A 20,314-nucleotide genomic window follows, 5' to 3' on the forward strand; every position below is an offset into this window, starting at 1 on the left:
ATGCAGAGGATAATGATAAAACATTTATTACTGGAAAGAGAGGAGGTAATATGCATAATTTATGCTGTTTTTAGCACAATCATTAGTGATATTCGTGATAGAATTTTCTCCCTTTCTTTATTTTTCCCCCCATATTTCAGTATCTTTCTCAATTCTAATACATGCTGACAGAATTAATTCACTTTCTATTTATTTACAGTTGCTAAAATTTTGTTTTGGCTCATGATTCTCGCTCCACACAGTTTAATTGCCTCTCGTCGAGGATTGAGATGGTTGTTTTTACCCCCCTAAATATATGAATATATAAGATTTCATTGAAGAAGGAATGGGGGGGGGCAACAATAAATGACGTTACGAGCGTTTCTTCTTCTATGGGAGCCTGCGAGGCAGATTTTATTTAGCCTCAGCAAGGATGACAAACCCATTATACTGTTCATCACCAGCCTTGCACCATGTGATTTGGTGCCTCCTCTTCTTCCTCCTCTTCACCCTTCCACCACCAAATTTTAATTTTGCATGATTAGCTTTGCGTCATTAGGCAACTTCATTCACATGCGAAATGCACTTAAAAATCTGACAGCCTCAAGATGGCAAATATTTTAGCAGCGCCCATGGTTCTGTTTTTCTGTTGCCTGCCTGTCCCGATGCAGATATTAGGAATTAAACACATGCGTATTTGTTATTGTGTTTTGTCCTACAATTGTATTTAATGATTTGACTGCAAAAATATTGAAATACGAATAAATTCAGTTGCATATGTTCAACTGCAGTGGATAAAACACACATTTGGGTCCCCTCCCCATTCCAAAAAAGCACCAGGCCATGCATCTCTTTGTATTGCTTCATTTACACAATAAATGCATAATTGCTCCTCCTGCATCCCCCCCTTCTCCTCCTCCCCCCCCCCCCTCCCTCATCTTTAAATGCTTTAATTTGCAGAGGGGGGACTGAGGGCTTGATAATGGAAGCGTTAAAAAAAAAAAAAAAAAAAACAGGAGGGAAAAAGGGGGGAAATGTAACAAGAAGAGCCCTAACCGGTGCCTCTTAATCACTTCTAGGTTTTAAATCATGATGATGCAGGAGTCGGCCACAGAGACAATAAGCAACAGTTCAATGAGTCAAAATGGAATGAGCACCCTAAGCAGCAGCCAATTAGAGGCTGGCAGTAGAGATGGGAGATCAAGCGCTGGTGACACAAGCAGCGAAGTAAGCACAGTCGAGCTGCTGCATCTGCAACAACAGCAGGTAAGTTGTGTTTCTCCCCCCGTCTCGTCTCTCTCCGCTCTCTCTCTCTCTCTCGCTCTCTCTCTCTCCCTCACTCTGTTTTCCCCCTCGCTCTCTCCCTGTACTCTGCTGTGCTCTCCTCTCAGGCAAGCGCTGGGGTGTTCTACATAGGCAGGAGGCACCATGAATTATTGTGTTTTGTGTGTGTGTTTTTTTTAGCACGTGTGGAAGGGGAAAGAAGAGAGAAAGAAAAAAAAAAAACATTGTTTGCATAATGGGCTGTTTATGTTGTTGGTAAATTTTTGCGTCAGTTTGTTGTGCTGCCGGCATGTTTTTGCTTGAAGCTGCTGCTTACAGAAGACTGTGAAAAGTGTTTCTGCTGTGACTGTTTTTCTTAGTTTTTTTTTTGAAGCTGTTTACAGATTTCAGTGCTTTTTTTTTTTCTTTTCTTTTTTGTTACTTTTTATTTTGTGCATTTATGGAGCAGTCATGTGAGGCCATGTGGAGAAGGGTGTGTGTGTGTGTGTGTGTGTGTGTGTGTGTGTGTGTGTGTGTGTGTGTGTGTGTGTGTGTGTGTGTGTGTGTGTGTGTGTGTGTGTGTGTGTGCGTGTGCGTGTGTGAGCGCACAGCAGTGAAAGGGGGATACGGCTCAAGGGTAAGTGTGTATTGGACTATCGTACGGACTACGGGCAGTGTGTGTGTGTGTATATAAGTGTGTGTATGTATGTGTATGTCATGGCAACGCTATATCCACCAGAGGGCCTCCTAACTCGGCACTAGTTGGAGGCGCTCACACACACACACTCTCAGACCCACCAGCGGCAGAGAAACCTTTGACCAGCACACTTTTGAAAGACTCATTTGCATGCAGCCTCTCTGTCTCACTTTCATTCATCGGGGCAATTTTGAAAATGTTCACATCGTTCCTCTAAATTTGCTTCTTATTTCTTTATTGTTTCGATTTCAATAATCAATCAGGAACACCTAACTCTTGTTCTTGATACCTGCAAACTCTCTCTCTCTCTCTCCCCCCCCATATCTCATTGTTGTGATGCTCTTCATCTCAGTCGGAGCAAGTTCTGTGGGGGGTATGAATGAGCTGCGGGGGGGTGTTAGAGGTGGTGGTTGGGGGGCAGGAGTTGTGAAAGTCAGTCGCCAGCAGAGTAAAGGAGTCAAGTGTCTCTCGTGTCTTTTCACGGTGAATGATGGCTTTGACAGTTCGCCAAAAGAGCAGCGGGAGATTAGGTCAGAGGGCTATGCTGCGGGCTGGGTCGGTGGGGGCGGGGGGATAGTGGGATGGATGGGTGGGAGGGGGCAATGCCACGGGTTCGTAGCGATGCATGCTGTCCTTTCGGCATGATGGGAATTTTCATGCTTGTGTGTGTGTGTGTGTGTGTGTGTGTGTGTGTGTGTGTGTGTGTGTGTGTGTGTGTGTGTGTGTGTGTGTGTGTGTGTGTTTTGGGAGGCAGCTGAAGCCCTGTGGTCAGTTTTGTTCAGGGCAGTGGCCATAGATGCCGACGAGTGTGTGATAGTCAGTGTAGCAAAATTAAGCATATCCCAGAGCTCCCCCCCACCCCACATACACACACACACACACACACACACACACACACACACACACCTACACACCTTCACCTCTCCCCCACCATCCTCACCCCATCCCAAACACACATCCTCCATCTATAGCACAACCCCGGTGGTGGTCCTGCTGGTGGCCTCAACCCCGATTTATCATTGCTCTGCCATCCTCCTCACACACACACACACACACACACACACACACACACACACACACACACACACACACACACACACACACACTCCTGTGATTGGGGTCAATTCTCTCCCTCTCACGGTGATCGCTCTCCTACATTTGAAGGTGTTTGGTAGAGAACTGCCTTTTATCTCCGTCAATAGTCTCGGCAGATAGAAGGTAGGATAGAAAAAAAGATGGAAGGCAGGATGAAAAAGATGAAAAAGATACATGGAACATTGAAGTTGAAGTGGAGAGAATTCACAGGACTAGTTTGTTGGCTAGAAATGTTTTGAGTAGAAATGTTTTGAGCTTTTAAATCAAATCTCATTGTTTCACATTATATAGGAGAAGATAAAGAGATTTAAGTGATGGAAATGTCATTGAAGCCTTTTGAGAAAAAGATGTGTAACTTTTGTCAATAATTTTTGAAGCTGGTATAATAGTAAATTTATTAAAAAGGCCACAGAAAAGAAAGGGGTGGTGGTGGGGGGGGTCTAGTTAACTGTCTGAGATGGACATACAACTGAGAGCCAGGGCGGTGGGTGCGTGGGACTGGGGTGCCACATGACAGTGTCCCTGTAAAGAGGCCGGCCTTCTCCCAGCCCAGAGACAGACACATTGAAATGAGCAGTCCAGCTAACAGGTCTCCGGAGACTTTTTAAAACGGGGCCCTGTGCTGTTAACTTCACACACACTTCCTGTGGCACGCCGCATCTCTTTCTAAAAGGACCGGCGCCGTTCAAGAAAGGAGAGTGAGACTTTAAATCCATCTGTTAACGCTAAACCATAGTGTGTGTCCAAGAGCAAGCAGTTGAATATAAATTCAGCAACATTGTACGGACACATATGCACGCATTCGTCGACGCTTGCACTTTTCTTGCACCCATGTGCTACTGAAATGTAATTCCTGCCCACCGTTGCTCTGAGTCCATTTTGAAGGAAGGCTGTTGGGTGTAATTTTCCTCCCATATTTGGAATGACATTGAGTGGTCCGGTGGGTATAGATGCTGCAGTCTCTCATCACGCTGCTGGGGGGATGATTAATAATAAGCACTGATGAATTCTCCACTGTCCCTATGGGTTCTGCCATTACCCAGCAGCTCTAAAATACCACCTGCAGCTATAATTAGAAAAGCAGCATCTTAAGGTCTCGTCACCTTAGACTCGGCCAAAGGCTTTTGAAACAGATGAAGTCTAGGTTATATACTATTCAAATATTTTTTTTTCCCATTTCTCTTCTCACAATGCACATATTCTGCTCATCTTAAGTTGGCTGCTGCTGTTCTTCTTTGTGAATTTGCATAATTTTAGACCCCCCTTTTCATGCATGTCATTATGTGATAGCCCCACACTCCCATTCCCACATATCTTGAATGATTGTCACAATTAAATATCCAGTCCCTAATTCCTGTCAGGGTTTCATCACCCCATTCCCAAGGTTGTCTAAATAGACCTAATTTGATTTGAGATCACAGATTAGATACCCACTGTATCTGATTGCAATTTGCCAGCTGCAGATATGTATCAGAGCAAATGATGAATGTTACACAGTCCTAATTACTATGCAAAATGATCACTATAAAAGCTCTCTTGTTTAAAAAAAAAAAAAAAGTGCTGAGCTCATTCTCCAATCAATTTGACATTGGGCATAGTCAGAATTTTGTTTTAATACCATATGCTGGTATGTATGTACATGGAAGCCATGCATTGATCTTTGGATCTATACCATAATGTCCCATAATGAGCCTGTTAGTTGATTACAGTGGTCTGTAGACTTAATCCTGCCAGGGTTATCAGTGGGATTGATGAGCCAATACTCAGAACTGCTGCCCCCTCTAAATGGGCTCATGACTGTAGGAAGTATATTGATATTCAGAGTAAGATGGAGGCCTTGGCTAATGTATTATAGTCGAGTAAGTCGTTTTAACCAAAGACCTCTGGGTGGCTGTGGGGACAAACCTCTGCTTCTACAACCTACCACTTATGTGGGATACTCAGACATTCAATTCAGACCTTATTATTCTTTCTGGATTAAATATTAATGTCAGCTTTGTCATACAGCCAATCTGTACTCAGGCTTTCATTTTAAATTTCAGCAAAGTGTTTTTTTTTTTTTTTGTACGACAAATATTTATTGACTTTAGCAGAAGAAAATGCAGCTTACAAGCGATGGAGGCAGAGGTCTCTGTGTTGGTAAACTGGTTGGGTATGCATCCAAGTATTTTCCTCAGGCGCATGATGCAGCAAAATGCAAACTATTCAACCCCATTTAAATGACTGCAGCATTTTGACATAAATTACAATAAGTGCGCCAAGGTGCCATCTTTACTTCGCGGCTATGCCCCACCATCCCACCCCCCCCACCCACCCAATCGCTATGCAGTGGTCCAACTTGAGAGTGACAGCAATTAACCTGCCTTCCGAGCTGTTTAGCTGGAGGAAAGAGACGGGATGAGAAATCTGACAGCAAGTGATGGGTAGTATTTAAGGTTTAGGGGCAAATGAAAATTCTCCCCAAAATGAAAGTCATTAGGAGGAAAGTTACCCCACAGACAAAGGACAAAATGACAGTGTGCATGTGTGTGTGCGCACGCACACACTTATTTGACTGACATATGAGTTGCTTCCCTCTTATAACAAGTCAAGTTTGTTGTTTAGTGTACACTGGGTAAATAGAGACTCTCTCTAAAATCCTGACACATAGTTTTCACCTCCTGTCACTTCCCACAAACAAGCCTCAAGCATCTTTCAGTCGCTGCCCTTCACCTGCCTCTCCCTGTCTCTTCCTACCATATTTGAGAGGGTACACACACTCGCATACACACACATACCTAAGATGCAAATCTGGGCTTTGCCCTTGAGCATAATTTAAAGGCCTAATCACCCAGACTGTCCCTTTGGATGGAATGGGGAAGGAGGGAGGGAGGATGGTGTCTCTCATTTGCACCCTTACACAAAGAAGCTCATTAGGTTTATCTTTCAGGCCTGAGATTGCCCCACTCAACTGTGTAAATAAGACACTGGCCCTGGCCTGATGCATCAATCACCTCTCAGGACAGGAGAAAGGCCTCCGCTGAAATATGAACGATTTCATAAAGGAGCCTTTTGTTACCCATCATCGTCTGTGTGAAGATAAGGTTTTCCTGTAAAGGCAGGAGACGCATTAGGAAAGCGGCGTGTGCTGTATGTCTTTGTAGAAAATATTTCCCCTTTCAGTGACGGAAGAGCTCTTCACCGGCAATCCTTGTGTCTGACTTATTTACAATGAAAGCCATCCTTTTTATTTTATTCCAAGCCCGGCTATCAGCAGACAGTCCCGGCAGAATAGTACATACAGGCCTGTGACATATAGGCCTGTAGTTTCAACTCCTGTGATGACACTAAAGATATAGGATGTGAATGACAGCATAGCTACTGTTTGCTCACGCTTCCCCAGACAAAACACAGTATTATTCTATTATCTAGTCACCACCTCTTCCTCCTTCTCTGCCTCAGTCTCCCCTTCCCTGCCCCCCACCCCCCCAACACCTCGCCTCTTCTTCTTATTATTCTTCGGCTGCTTGAAACCTGGCCTGTCCATCTATGTTTAAGACACATTACATGTGGCCTTCTGGAATTTACAGTGGCGCTCTCCCAGTAACTCCATTTCGCACAGGCGTCCCTCGAGAGCATGGCGAAATGTCAAGCTGCAAGGCTTGAAAGAGAGACGAGGAGAAAGGGACAGTAAGAGAGGGGGAGAGCGAGCAAGCGATGGAGGAACCGAGAGGAGATGCTGAGAGAGAGAGAGAGGGAGAGAGAGAGGGAAAGTGAGAGTGAAATCTGCTGGAAATAAACACTTGCAGGCATCTTATCTTACAGCTGTTGGCGAGGTTAGAACCGTTTGCAGGTCAGAGGTTTGTGAAAGTATGACAAGAAACAGCAACACTTCAGTTTATTTTTTGGTAATAAAATCAATTACAAATGAAAACAGAAGACATCCGCTTAAATATCTTCTTAAAAATAAAATGGCAATAGAGCCGAAATCCTGTTTTTGGACTTGGTTAAACAGTTGACCTGACACGTTTGATCTCTTTCTTCTCTCTCTTTTTTTTTTTTTCTCTGCCTTGTGCAGTGGCCCAGTGATAAATGGCCTGGCCAGGGTTAACCACCTCCGTGTAAATAAGAGGCAACCATTCAGCAGCACACACTGTGGCCAATAGTCTCACAGTCTTTAGCTAACCTAGCACAGGGTAGGATCAATGGCCACTTCACAACTCATTTCCTTTTACGCCTCCCTAACTGCCCCAGTCCAGCTCTGGGAAAATAAATAGCGCTGGATCTATAAGTCCACTCACACAAGCACAAACACATATACAGCCACAGCGTACACACTCATACAAACTCACACACCGAACACTTGCGCGCACCATGAAGGGACTGAGCAATTGCTTCAAGCTCAATACCCTCCACAATAATTTATTTGCAAACAGGCTCTGGCGGTGAATGGCGCATCATCTTCCCGTGGCCTCACAATCGAAAACAGGCATTCTGTCATTGTTTGTTGCCACTCCCCTGTCGTCGGCTTAAACTGCGTACCAGCCGTTAATGTGGCGGGGTGGAGTGTTACTGTCACACACATCCTGAATAGATACGTGTAAACGCCTGTGTTTTCTTCTAATGTGGAGTTAAGAGGAGGATGAAGAAAACACGTGTGTTGGTAGCGGGAGAGGGGGCCATGCTTTCCTCATGCATACAAGGTAACGCATTGCTGCCTGCCCCCCCCCCTGCCAAAAAAAAAAAAAAATAAGCAAGTGGCTTACAGTCATTTGATAGGCCACGACACCGCTATCCATTTAACAGAGCTTAAAAATCCTACATATGCATATGCCGGGGTGTCTTAAGCTGACAACCAAAAGACAGGATTTGCTAGAAGGCAGCTTTGGAGTGTTGTGAATTTAACAAGCATGTCTAGTATTACAGTTCCTCTCTGCTTTAGTCATGAATAGTAACAAATCAGACTCTGAAACGCATGCCCGGTGGTTTGTTGTGTATACCCCCCTCCCCTCGTCTAACTAATATTAAAATGACTTCAAATCTGGTTAAGAAGATGACGAGCAAGAAGAAGTAGCATCTTTAATGTCACCGGTGTGATATTTTCCCCTAATGCAGCCAGAATCTCTAACAGATTCCAGGTATCATCACAGCTTTTCTGTTTTTTTGGGCAGGGGGGAGTTGCACTTGTGAGCACTCTCCGCTGTTCCGATTACCTTCATCCCTGACCCATTTTTTTGAATATATAAATGGCTTCATCCTTTTCCCAAGTTGTTTGTAGTTGTAACACTACCAGCCGGTAGAAAGAGGGGCTTCTTTCCACATTGCCTCTAAACACTGTATACATATGTAAGAGACCTCGCCAGGCTCTCAGCCCCTCTCCTCTTCAGATTTTCATACAAATGCAGTAAATAAGCCCAGGCCATGGGGAATTGGACGCTCCAAACAGGCGCACCGACTGACGTGTCACTTAGCACTGGCTTTGGCTCTCTTCAGGGCAGGGTTTAGTACTTAAGCCGCTGTGTTTCACCATGTATCCAACCAGTCGCTTCCTTCCTTTGCTGTGGACTATCATTCCTGAAAATTATTTTCTGTCTTTGTAAAGTTGGCAAATATAATACGCGGTTGGGCGTCTGCAGAAGGTCCCTTGGGAGAGACGACTGAACCAGTGTTTGGAGGCCCAATGTACTCCAGCTTGTAGCTGTTGATGAGAGTCACGCTAAGACCCCACCGCAACGGAGATAGACAGGCCCGCCCCCTTTCCAGCCCGAAACAGCCTGCCATTCCTCATCAAGCCCTAACCACTGCTTATTTACCCACACTGGGGACTTAACTCGCACGAATTGATCAACGATAGCACGGGAAAGCTGCTTGTTCCACCCTGATAAAAATGATGCCCATGAGCATATGCAGAACATGCTTTGTGGGCTCAGCGCGATACTTCAAGCTTGAGTAGGCACTAAGCTGATATTGGTTTCACGCTTGAGTCCGTAGTGCGAAAATCTTCCAATGGAAACCCACAGATTTGATTGTTTCTGCATATGCATTTATCAAAAGTTTACATGATAAATATACATTAGTCTGGTGGCTTGGCCATGCATGGTATTGTTTCTGCGACACTATTCTTCATGCCTTCCCGTTCACCTGTTTGGACTTCATCATCCAATTCACCGTGAACCTGATAATTCTAATTTGCACAAAACTTCAAATGGATTCGGAGGGTTTCGGGTATTTTTTTTGTGCTGTTAGTCTTCCCTTGGATTTCTGTCACTTAGAAGGAATACTTTTTTTTTTAATGGGAGAAAATTCCTCTCAGAATCACCAAAAAGGGATGGCTTTTTATTTTGTATTTTTTTTGCACTGTCATGTAATTTACACTCAAAAAGTTGAAGTCACCCTCTGTGTGCAAAGAACCACCCCCCCCCCCCCCACCCAATATGCCTTTAGGCTTCTGACTTAATTTTGTAATGCTTCTCTCGCAGTCCTAAATTACACGTCATTTATCTTTCAAGCAAATTTCAAGCATAGGTTTTATTTTTTTAATAACCTCTGTAATTGTTCTGTCCTTGTATGGAGTGCCATGAAGGGAGTGATCATGCTTTTGGCACATTTATCAAAGCACGAGAGAGAGAGAGGGGAAAGAAGAAAAAAATAAAATCAGAAAGGAGGCCCCTTCTCTCACATAGTCGGGCTAAGTGTGCGACAGAGTGATAAATTTTCTTGTTAGGAGAAATTACATCCACTAACTTGAGCTACTTCAGCATGAAATTGAAAAAGAAGCATTTCTTGTGAATTTCCATTCTTGATTCAATGAAAGATGTAGATTAGCCTTTTGGAAACGGGCGGGTGCGAGAATGAAACTAAAGGAGTATGATTCTGCTCACGCTGGCTTGTTCTCAGAAGCGTGATATAGGATGCTGTTGGAAAGTCTTTGTTTATGGAAGTAAAGCTCAGTCAGGCTGGTGGCGGATTAAATGAGAAAAGTGTTTAACATCTCTTTCTTCTTCTTTTGTGTGTGTGTGTGTGTGTCTGTTTGTGTGTGCTTTATGTATTCAAGCTCAAACCACGTGCATTTTTACCTTTCTTTATCCTTTTTCCTTATTCTACCTTACCCAAGTCACAGTCTGTGCTCATGATAGCTTCTCCTCACCCCTTTTTCCTCACCTGTCACACGCACATTCACCAAATCCAGGTTCAGTCTCGTACGGGGTGGGTGGAGGGCGAGTGCTGATTGATAGACGCTGGGTGTCAGAGTGGAAGGCAGATAACTATATCTTCTGCTGCTCACTTAAAGGTCAAACACACATCGCTGTAATTGGAATATTCACAAGACAACCACCAAGGTACAATGCAGAGTGCGGAGGGAAGAAAGGGAGAAGGAGGCGCACAGGAAGAGATAGGTGTTACATAAGCAAAGAGATTGGAGGGGAGAAGGGTGGGGGGGTGGGCGGGGGGGGGGGGGGTGATCCATTGCCCTTGCACGGGCAGACGCAGTGGCTATTTATTGAGTTGATCTTTAGGGGAAGTGAGGCATTCATTGAAAGATACATCACCCACAATGGAGAGCAATCCTCACTGAAGAAGCTTGGGGATAATGGAAAGACAAAGGAGACACATAAACTGTTTAATGGCTGTTAAAAGTGTCCTGGTTTGCTCTATAGATGCAGGGTGGAAAATAAGACTGGCCAAAAAAAAACCCAAAATGGAATAGTTCATGTATTTACCAGTAAGGTTTTCTGTCTTGCAACTAAGGTCAGGGTGTTCTCTCTCATCGACCCCCCCACCCCCACCAAAAGAGGGTAACACTTATACTGAACACTTAACCTGAGCTCTGCAGGACGAGACAGACAGACACTCGTACTATTGACCCGCATCAGCAGAGCCCCCAAGACAGAGTCCAACACAGATGCACTCAGCCCCCTTAAAGGCTAGGGTTGCTTATGTCAATGCACGTCGACACAAAAACAGTCAGCATTGAAAATGACATCAGCCTGCCTTTTTTTTTTTTAAACCAGAATGAAACAGCCACTTGGTAGTTTCCATGTTGACCGTTTTTAGTTTGCTTTGAGCCTGTTTGTGCTGTGCATCTGTATCGGTGGAAGTTAAAAGCACTTAAATGCAGTTTACCTACCCAGGATGCAGCAGTGGAGATGAGCTGGGGTTTACCCAACCTTTTTATTTGCCACTACGGCCCAGGTCTTTGTTTGTGCATGTGTTCTTTATGTACAGTGCTTGCACGCACACATTTGTGTCAACACATTCATCTTTTCAGCGGCAACTACTGGTATCGGCATCTTGCACAGCAGCAGCTTGTTCTCCGGTGCCACAATCAGATTGCTAGTCGCCTCTGGCCATTTTTCTTTTCTTTTCTTTTTTTTCTTTTTTTTTTGGTGGGGAACAGTAGCTTTTTACTCAGGCCTTGTCAACAAAGACACAGACAAGCTCCTTAGAACAGAATTATTTTGTCTGATGCTCTGACAAGAGTGATGAAAAAACCCCTAGGTTTCTCTCTGAATAGCAACAAACTTCTTTTTTTATTTTGTGTTTAGACAACAGATTTGAGATAATCAGCACACTCCTCAGGAAGAAACTAGGTCTAAGTCATTGAGTTGGTTTTTTTTTCCCCCTATAGTTCCAGTTTTTTTTTCCCGCTGGGCTCAGCGCCTTTTCCAAATGAACTATGGCTAGCCTCAATGCAACATTTCATATCAGTTATTCATCCAGCTGTGTGACCTCCACTTGCCTGGAACTGTGAAAAGTGGAGGGGTCGTAATCACCTGAAGGAGGAAATCAGGCACTTGGAGAGAGAGAGAGAGAGAGAGAGAGAGAGAGAGAGAGAGAGAGAGAGAGAGAGAGAGAGAGAGAGAGAGAGAGAGAGAGAACACATGTGCATACAGTATATTCACGTGGTAGCTTATAATGCACATGTGGGGATGCAATTTGAAATTAAACTAAACTTAAATTTGCATGCAAGGTTGACATCACACCCACAAACCACAAACACACACCTTTGTCTTGTTCCACCCACATAAATACACTCTACAGTTTCTCCACTTCTCTTTGTCCATCTCTATTTTTCTTCCCCTCTGTCTCTTTGTGATAGTATATTGTGGTGGCTCGCAGTTGTCGGGCTCTAAAGGACTTCCCTTGGAGCGGCAGTAGATAAAGACCGTTGCTGAATGGTCCTGCTGTCATCTTATCTAAATGGAGCGGTGCGGCGCAGGTCAAAGTAAAGACTATGTGCAGAAGGCACCAGCAGAGATCGAGAGCAAAGAAAGTGGGCACATTGTGAGGGTAAATTGAGTTTTATAAGTGATGAAGCATTGAAAAGCTGCAGTGAGACAATACTCTGAAGTGAAAAAAAGCAGTTCCACATTTGTTTGATTGCCAGATATTAAGCAATATCCTTGTATTTGAGACCATGAAAAAACATGTTTTAAGGTTCAGGATCCAACACAAATAGATTTTTCTTTTTTTGCAATAGTTTGTGCAGACTCTTTGGGGATATTGCGATAAAGAAATTTAGCATTAAAGTATAACACCGTGATTCTCCTGCGCCAGAACAGATATATCATAGTATTTGCACAGAATATCCATGGTGACAGAAGTAGGGGGTGGCATGTTAGTGAATATTAGTGGTTGCAGTGAGCGACAGTAGGCCGCACTTTCTGTTATTATTGGAATGGCCTCCCAGCCTCTCTGCAGACACGCACATATCAGTGCATATTCGCCCTTCGACTCTCAGACATAAACATGCACACTTTATCTGTGATGGGCAAAACAGACCCGCGTTTTGTCTTTGTTAGTGGAAAAAATAAGTGGGAGGTTACACAATGGAGGCTCGACCCCCCCCTTCCACCGGGGGCTCCTCTCTCCCATACAAGCTTTCTTCCTGGGGTAGGAGCGAGCAAATTCATCTCGTCAATCCTCCCGGGACGGTGTAGCTATGCAGCTCTGTTTACTGTGGTAGAAAGTTAATATAAATTTTCATCAGTGGGAGAAGTTTACACATACGATTCTATTTGTCCTTCATTATTAGCACCTGAGTCTGGGGCTGGGTAGGCATAATTGTCTACAGACACAGGCCAAATAGATGCAAGAGAAAGGCAAATAAGCACACCCAAAAATAATTTGATGCTTGTGTGTTACAATCCTCCAGCCTCGGAATTCTTAATCTAGAGAATCAATAAACAAGAGGTGAGAGAGGGAGAGGGGGAGAAATAAAAGATGAGGGGTGGGGGGGACAAAAATGAATAATGTGATATGAGGAGGGGGAGAGAGAGGAATATAAAGTGCAACGAGGAGATGGCGAAGAGCAAATGATCAATATGGAAGGTTGTCCCGTTCAGTTTAGACGTGAGTGCCAACAAAAAAAAAAAATACACAATTCAGTCCATTAACATCTTTGGCCAGGAAACTTTGTATGTCGGCAGAGAGAGCTGAAGTAGGTGAAAACACTGAGATAGAGATTGCAGAGTGGGACACAGAAGCCCATTGTTCTGCTGGATAGTTTTACCTCTGTCCTGAGGCCTGAGCAGATTCTCCATGGACCTCTCCCACCCTCTCTCTCTCTCTCGCTCTCTCTCTATCCGTTCCTTTTTTCACTTCAGTCTGTTGATTTATTGAGTCATACATTAAAATGCTCATTACTCCCACATACTTTCCAAATTCTCCACTTCTCCCTTGTTTCTTTCTCCAGAGGTTCCCTCATTCTTTATTCTCTCAAAGAAGCGCAGCCGAGAAAACGTGCCGTTGGAACCTGCGAGGACCGTATTGCGGTTGCAAATCTGTCATGATCCCAGCATTATCAGAGCCAGACTGCCCAAATTTGGTTATACAGGAAAAGAGCGAAGGACTTGTTGACCGCACTTTTTGGTGTTTGCCTTGCAAGTGTTTATTTTTCTTTTCTCCTGCATCAGCTTCCCATGCTGCTATCTGTATGAGCAATGAGGTCAGAAGAAGTGCTCTTTTTTTTTTTTTTTTTTTGTTCCAAGTAGAGTTAACTGAATCCAGGTGTGTATTGTGCTCGGCGTGGGGCTTTGTGGAGGCGATAAGAGTAACTGAATGTGGCGCCATTGTTGAAGCGCCGGGCATCATCACCAATTCTGACCTTTATGAAAGGATAGGAGTCTTTTTATTCGGTGTCTGAGTCACTTAAGGCGAAAGCCATCAATAGCACCTATATGGGCTCAACGCATGAGAAACGGTAGCAGTAGTGGTTTTAATAGCCCAGAAAATCTTTTATATCTTTGTTTAGATTATGATATAACCTGATAACTGATTATTCAGATTATAAAAATGTGCTTCCAAAAAGCATTTCAATCTACCAACGGATGTCTTTCAGAGTAAGTAAGTGTGCTATGAGGTGAGACTTAAACTCCCTGTCTTGTTCAACGTAGTGATGGCCTTTGTCTTTGCATTATTACATTTCTTTCTACACCTAATTCGTCTCTTCTTCCCTCCAGAAGTGACTCCTGTTCGACTTTACACTCGTGCTTTCCGTCCTTTCTCTTCCACTCACATTGGGATTGTCTCATTTCTGGGTTCTTATTTTGAAATAATTGCCATTATAAAGCATTATGAGGCATTATGATGATCTTTATCACACGATAACTCGGAAAATCAGATATTGATCTGATTTTTAACATACATGTAAAAAGGCTCACTGTCTGAGCAGACTCATAAATTCAGATTTTGCATTCAACCACTGTGTCCTTTCATTTGTCCCCTCTCCGGTCAGCCCCTCCAAATCTGTATCCACCAATCTGCCCAGCATCCACTTATATAAGGAGATAGGGTGTAAATATTTTGGTGTGGAGTGTCGGCGCATATTTTCCCCGCCAGCAGGCCAGCAGGCCAGCAGCTTCACTCCAATCAACCATGTTTGTTTGTTCAGCTTAAACTGTTTGTGCCTTGTTTTCCATGGCATGTGATTCCCTCCAGATTGATGAAGAGTCACTCTCTTTCCTTCCTTTTTTTTATTTTTTTTATTTTTTTTGCACACCCCCTTCAACCCCACCAATCCCTTTGTTTCTGTCTTTGCTTCTTGGAAGCGGCGATAGATAAGCCTGGTGGTGCAGTACTGTGTCTGTATGCGCTTAAGCATTGGTGTGTGTGTGTGTGTTTGTGTGTGTGTGCAAGTTGTCAAAGCTGTCAGCATGACTGGAGTCGTTCTGGCCGACAGCCTCGTGTTATACATGCAGCCTTTTACACCCTACAACAAACACACACACACATACACATGCATACATACAAAACATCTGTTCCGCACAACATGGAAAGTCTCTGCTGTTATGATGCAACTCCGTTTCTTGTCAAACAACAATTGATAAGCCGTATTTACGGCTGCTTTCCGGAACGCAGAAGCGTCGTGTTGAGACATACCTGTTGGAGGTGCAGCTTATTTCACACCCGTGTCATCATTCCAATATCAGCTATATCCCCTAATAACAAACAACCCCGACGTGACTTGGGCCAGGAAGTGATCTGCACTGTCCAAACACAATGTCACAGCCTCTCAAATATATCCAATTTCAATGACATAGCCGCGTCTAATGCAAACTCCAGGTGGATTTGGAGGAGTGACATTGGTAGTGGATGGCTTATTTCTTTCCCCCGTCCACCAACACCAATACCCCCCGACTCAATAAGCAATCTTGAGATTTGTAATGGTTTGGCCCGGCATTACGGGGCCCTCTAATGTGTTTCATGCTTGTTTAAGATCTTTGCATGCTCCTTACAAAGGTGCATTGTGATACGTGTTGCTTATTACCCTACTCTGTATTGAAGTATAGTTGTGTATGGAGCTCAGCGAGTGGAGGACAGGGGGAGGTGAAGGGGTGAATGGATGGCTGATACGTGTGTGTGTTTTTTTCCCCACCAGTTTCCCCCTCTCTTCCTCTCTGTCAGCCTCTTCTCACTCTTTCGTTTCCTCCCTCTCCAGTGATCTCTGCATGCCTATTAATGTAGCAGAGGAATGCCTGTGTAAACATTCTTGTTTCTCAGTCCGTTTCGCATAATAGTTGCCTGTATCGCCTTTCTCCTGACCTCACTATCTGAAACCAATTACACCAGATCCATTTGGGCTGAATCTTATTTTCATAAGGATCCCCGTGTCGCAGTCTTGGTCGCTCTGTGTTATTTTCCCCCCTCTTATTTTTTCCTCTTTTCCAACCTCAGTGATGGATATCAACATCAAATATGCCTCTGAGTGCCTTGTTATTTATATAGCAGGGCCTGGCTCTTTTTCTCTTTCCCCTTCTCTCTCTCCGGCTTGCTTTCTCATTCTGAAGAATGTGTCACATTGTGCTGTTTATACAATGTGTGCATTAATAGACCGGAGATGTCATTTTTCCGTGCATAGCAACCCAGGTTAAATAGACGGTGCATCTGCACTCGTCTGTGTTTTTGTCCGCTCCAGCGGCTCTTCAGCAAACTTTTGATGACTTTCCTTGGCATTTGGTAGCTTTTTTTGTGCTTCGAGATGGGCTTCAGCTTACCATCTCTGTGGAGTAGGGAAGTGGGTGGCACAAATTGGTGCTTTTTACTGTAATGGCTGAATACTCACAGCCCAGTGAAAGTGAGGGGACGGGGGGACTTTTATTCCTCCCTTACCTTCCACACCATCATAGACTCTCCGGAAAATGGCTAACCTCACTTCCATGGATGAGGTGACAGACAGTTTCAGACATGACAAACCACTCTGGAAAAGTTTTCCCGGTGTTGATAAGCTCTGTGTTATGTTTGGAGAAAGTACTTTTTATGCAGTCGGAGCAGACTTCTTTTCTAATAAGCCGGGTGTAGTTGATGTCTCAGCTTCACCCTCCCCGTCACCTCTCCTGCCTCTGCCTCCCCTGATATTTACTTGGCCCGGATATTGGCAGTGCAGTTAAAAACATCTCTTTCTTTGTACTCTTGACCGTGTGTAATATATCGAGTGGCTCTCTTGACTTTGGGTATAACACAGCAAGTCATTATTGATTCACACATGGATAAACATTTCCCCCTGACAGCTACCTTCAGCCGCACTCATCAAGCGACGTTTCCTCTAACTACTGTGTGCAGGACTCAATAAGCCTTATAATTACTTTGATTCACCAATCATGGCGAGATTAATTAGGGCCTGTGTTTTAATTAGCCAAGTGATTGGCTGCATTCAAGGAATTTGTGTTGCCTTTTACATTCGGCAGAAAGAAGTCGAGCAATGTTTTGACACCCCGTCCGTTTTGTCCACGAGCAAGCAAAGTTTGTGCAGTCAACTGCAGGTGTTGTGTGTTTTGAAGGAAGGCCGCGGCTGGGCTTACAGATGTCGCAGCGCGCACACACACACACACACACACTTACACCCGCGCACACGCACACTCACATATAAACCGGTGGCGACTTGGCTCCTCTTACCAAGGAGACAGATCAATGCAGTTAGGACTCAGTGCCAGTGTAATGTGTTTGTTTACTTTGATTCAGAAAGGCTGGCTCCTCCTGAGCAGCCAGACAGACCCCCACTCCTACCTCTCCCAGCACCCGCCCACCTCTCCTCCAGTTCTGTCTTTTCATAATTGATCAGGGGGTGGCTGTGTTCCCCGAGGGGTTAAGACATGGCAACTTTTCTCTCTCTCTCCCTCTCTCTCTCTCTCTCTCTCTCTCTCTCTCTCTCTCTCTCTCTCTCTCTCTCTCTCTCTCTCCTGTCTTCTCCTCTTGTTTGCTCAGGATCTCAATGTACTAGTTCAAACATTGTTCCCACCAGCTGGCAGAGCTACACCACCATATGCACGCCCTGTCAAGGCAGCTGTTGTCATGGATACTGGCAAGCACCAGAAAATAAAATGAGAGCCCCCGATTCTTCAGGAAGTGTCACTCTCCATCTGAGTTTTATTTATTTTTCTTTCTTTTCTTTTTTTTTTTTTTTGGCTTCTCCTCCTACAAGTCCTCTTTTTTTCATCCAAAACGAAACTCCTGTGAAGTTGTTGTGTTGTGAGTGTGCATGCATAGTTTTTTGTTTTTTTTTCCTTCCTCCTCCACTTCCACTTGATACTCGTGGGCCCGATACAATACAAGGTATATGGTTGTGTGGAGCAGCAGCAGCAGCAATAGTAGCAGCTGTGCACAATGTTCTTTTCTGCCAGACGTCTTTCATCCGTCTGCTCTTGAAGAATCGGAGTGAAGCTGCTGGCCCAGCTGCCATCGTACCTGTGAAGCTGGAGCTCGCTCGTCACACACATTCAGCGCACACACGCACGCAGAAGGGGATCTGTAATCCCATCAAACCCTAGAGAAATAAATTACGCCACATCCCAGCCCCTCTGATTGTTATCGTGTCCATGTCTGGCAAAGTGTGCTGATGACGATTTATTTATTTTTTTTTACAATTTACAAATAAGGCTTTTTCATGTCGCCCCATAAACATCCGTGAACTAATTTCTCGAGGCAGGTAAAGGTCTCTCCTTTTTTTACCGACCTCCATCTTTCCATCCATCACCCGTCTTCTGTGCATAAGCACCCTTAATGCATAGTGTAAAACCTGGGCTGCTAGTTAATTCACTCTAAATGTAATCTGATGTTGATTTTGTCAACTTTAATTACAGCTCCCAGGGACACTTCACATGGTGCTGCCTCTACTTCAAATTGATATTATGAATATGCAAATGTGGCGGTAATTTGCAGGGAGAAGTGGGTATTTCAGTCGAGCACACACTAGACAGGTCAATTCTACTCTGCCTTTTTTTTTTTTTTTTTTTTTTTTCTGCCCACCACCCCCCTCCACACTCTTCTTCAGGGCTGCTCCAGACAAACTGTATTTATCCTTCATCACAGCTCTGTGAATTGTTCGTAAAATATATCTCCAGCATAATATTATCCATGTCAAAATGAAGAAGGTGATATTCGACAGGGTTTTAAACGTTCAGAGACGACAGTTTTGTATGTGAAAATTTGAATGATCATCGTCATCGGCTTCAGGAAGTCTAATAGTTTATTTCTACTATTTCTTCCTTCCTCCTTATCGTTCTCTCCCTTTCTTCTTTTTTTTTTCACACCATCTTTTGTCTTTGTGTTCTTTGCTTCGCAGGCCCTACAAGCAGCGAGGCAATTACTCTTGCAGCAGCCAGGCAGTGGCCTGAAATCTCCAAAGAGCCAGGACAAGCAGCGTCCACTGCAGGTAAAGCAGCTCCCCATCTAATCTCTTAAGTCCATCCATAATACATGCTCCCCCGAAAAGAAGATTTCCTCTGTTCCGCAAAGTGTGTTTGATTTGCCAACGCAATCCTTGGACCTGTCATTGGAATCTTAAACCTGGACAAGCAGCTCCCCAGGAAGCTCAGCGTTGCATCGCCACAGGAAAAGCACGGAAGGAGCAGATCTCAAAGTTGGACCATTCACCCGATTCCCCACGCCAGTTTTTCACCCCTTGTGAAATGCGGCGCTCATTGTCCGTCAAATTGGACAATAACGTTGCAAGCATTTCCACAGCGTTTAATGAGTGGATGACAAATTGGCTGACATCTTTGACCTGCATGCTTTTCTACAACGGATCCATAGTGTTGTCGACGCAGGAAAAATCCAGAGGTTAGTTATTATTTGAAAGATACGTCAGCCTGACTAGTGGGTTACGCAGACAGCTAATTCGAACTGCCTGTCAGTTCCACCCCTCAACACTAATTTACCTTATTGATTCGTAGAGCTGTCTATTTCTGTTGTCAGTGATTTGAAAAAGGTCACACTTGTACACATGCTGCACTCGCACGTACACACATTAAGACGTTGCCTGCATTCCTCTTCCTTCCTCATCTTTTCTCGCACTTATCGAGTTTTTTCAATCCTCAAGTCATCAAGACAAGTCAGTTTTTCCTGCTATAGATTATGTAAGGCTGCTTGACATCTGCTCCTTGTTTTTCTTTTCTTTTTTTTTTTACTATAACTATTTTTTTTTTCTTTTAATTTGTTCTTAGTCGTTGCAAATTGAAGTGTGGGAGTTTGTGCCCTCCACTCGGCTAATAAGTACTATCAAGGAGCAAATGGTTTACCTCATTAGGAGCTCTGTGCATTTCATTAATGACAGGGAAATTGGCGTTAACCTCACCCGTTGATATTTTCACAGAGTCTAACAATGGCGACACCTTCAATTGGAGTCACACCCCTGTGTACCTAATTACGTACTGGCGAAGAGATAAGGTTGGCAAAGCCTTGGTCATGCTTTTCCTCAAATAATTTCGCCCGGACTCATCAAAAGCATGAAAATTATCAGTCAATTCTAGAAAACTCTTTATTAATATGGGGTTTCTACTTTTGGTGTGCAGCTAAGGATGAGGA

At 44.1% G+C, this 20,314-nt stretch overlaps 1 protein-coding gene across 1 annotated transcript in view; it reads left to right on the top strand.

The window, feature by feature from the left end:
* foxp2 (forkhead box P2) overlaps nucleotides 1–20,314 on the top strand; it is a 102,857-nt gene that overhangs the window by 39,454 nt on the left and 43,089 nt on the right. The window contains 2 exon segments of the mRNA XM_080518675.1: nucleotides 1,059–1,245; nucleotides 19,074–19,163. Coding sequence (XP_080374801.1) covers nucleotides 1,069–1,245; nucleotides 19,074–19,163 — 267 coding nt within the window. The 5' untranslated portion in view covers nucleotides 1,059–1,068.

The sequence above is a fragment of the Blennius ocellaris genome, assembly GCF_963422515.1.
Source record: "Blennius ocellaris genome assembly, chromosome: 22".
Lineage (NCBI taxonomy): Eukaryota > Metazoa > Chordata > Actinopteri > Blenniiformes > Blenniidae > Blennius > Blennius ocellaris.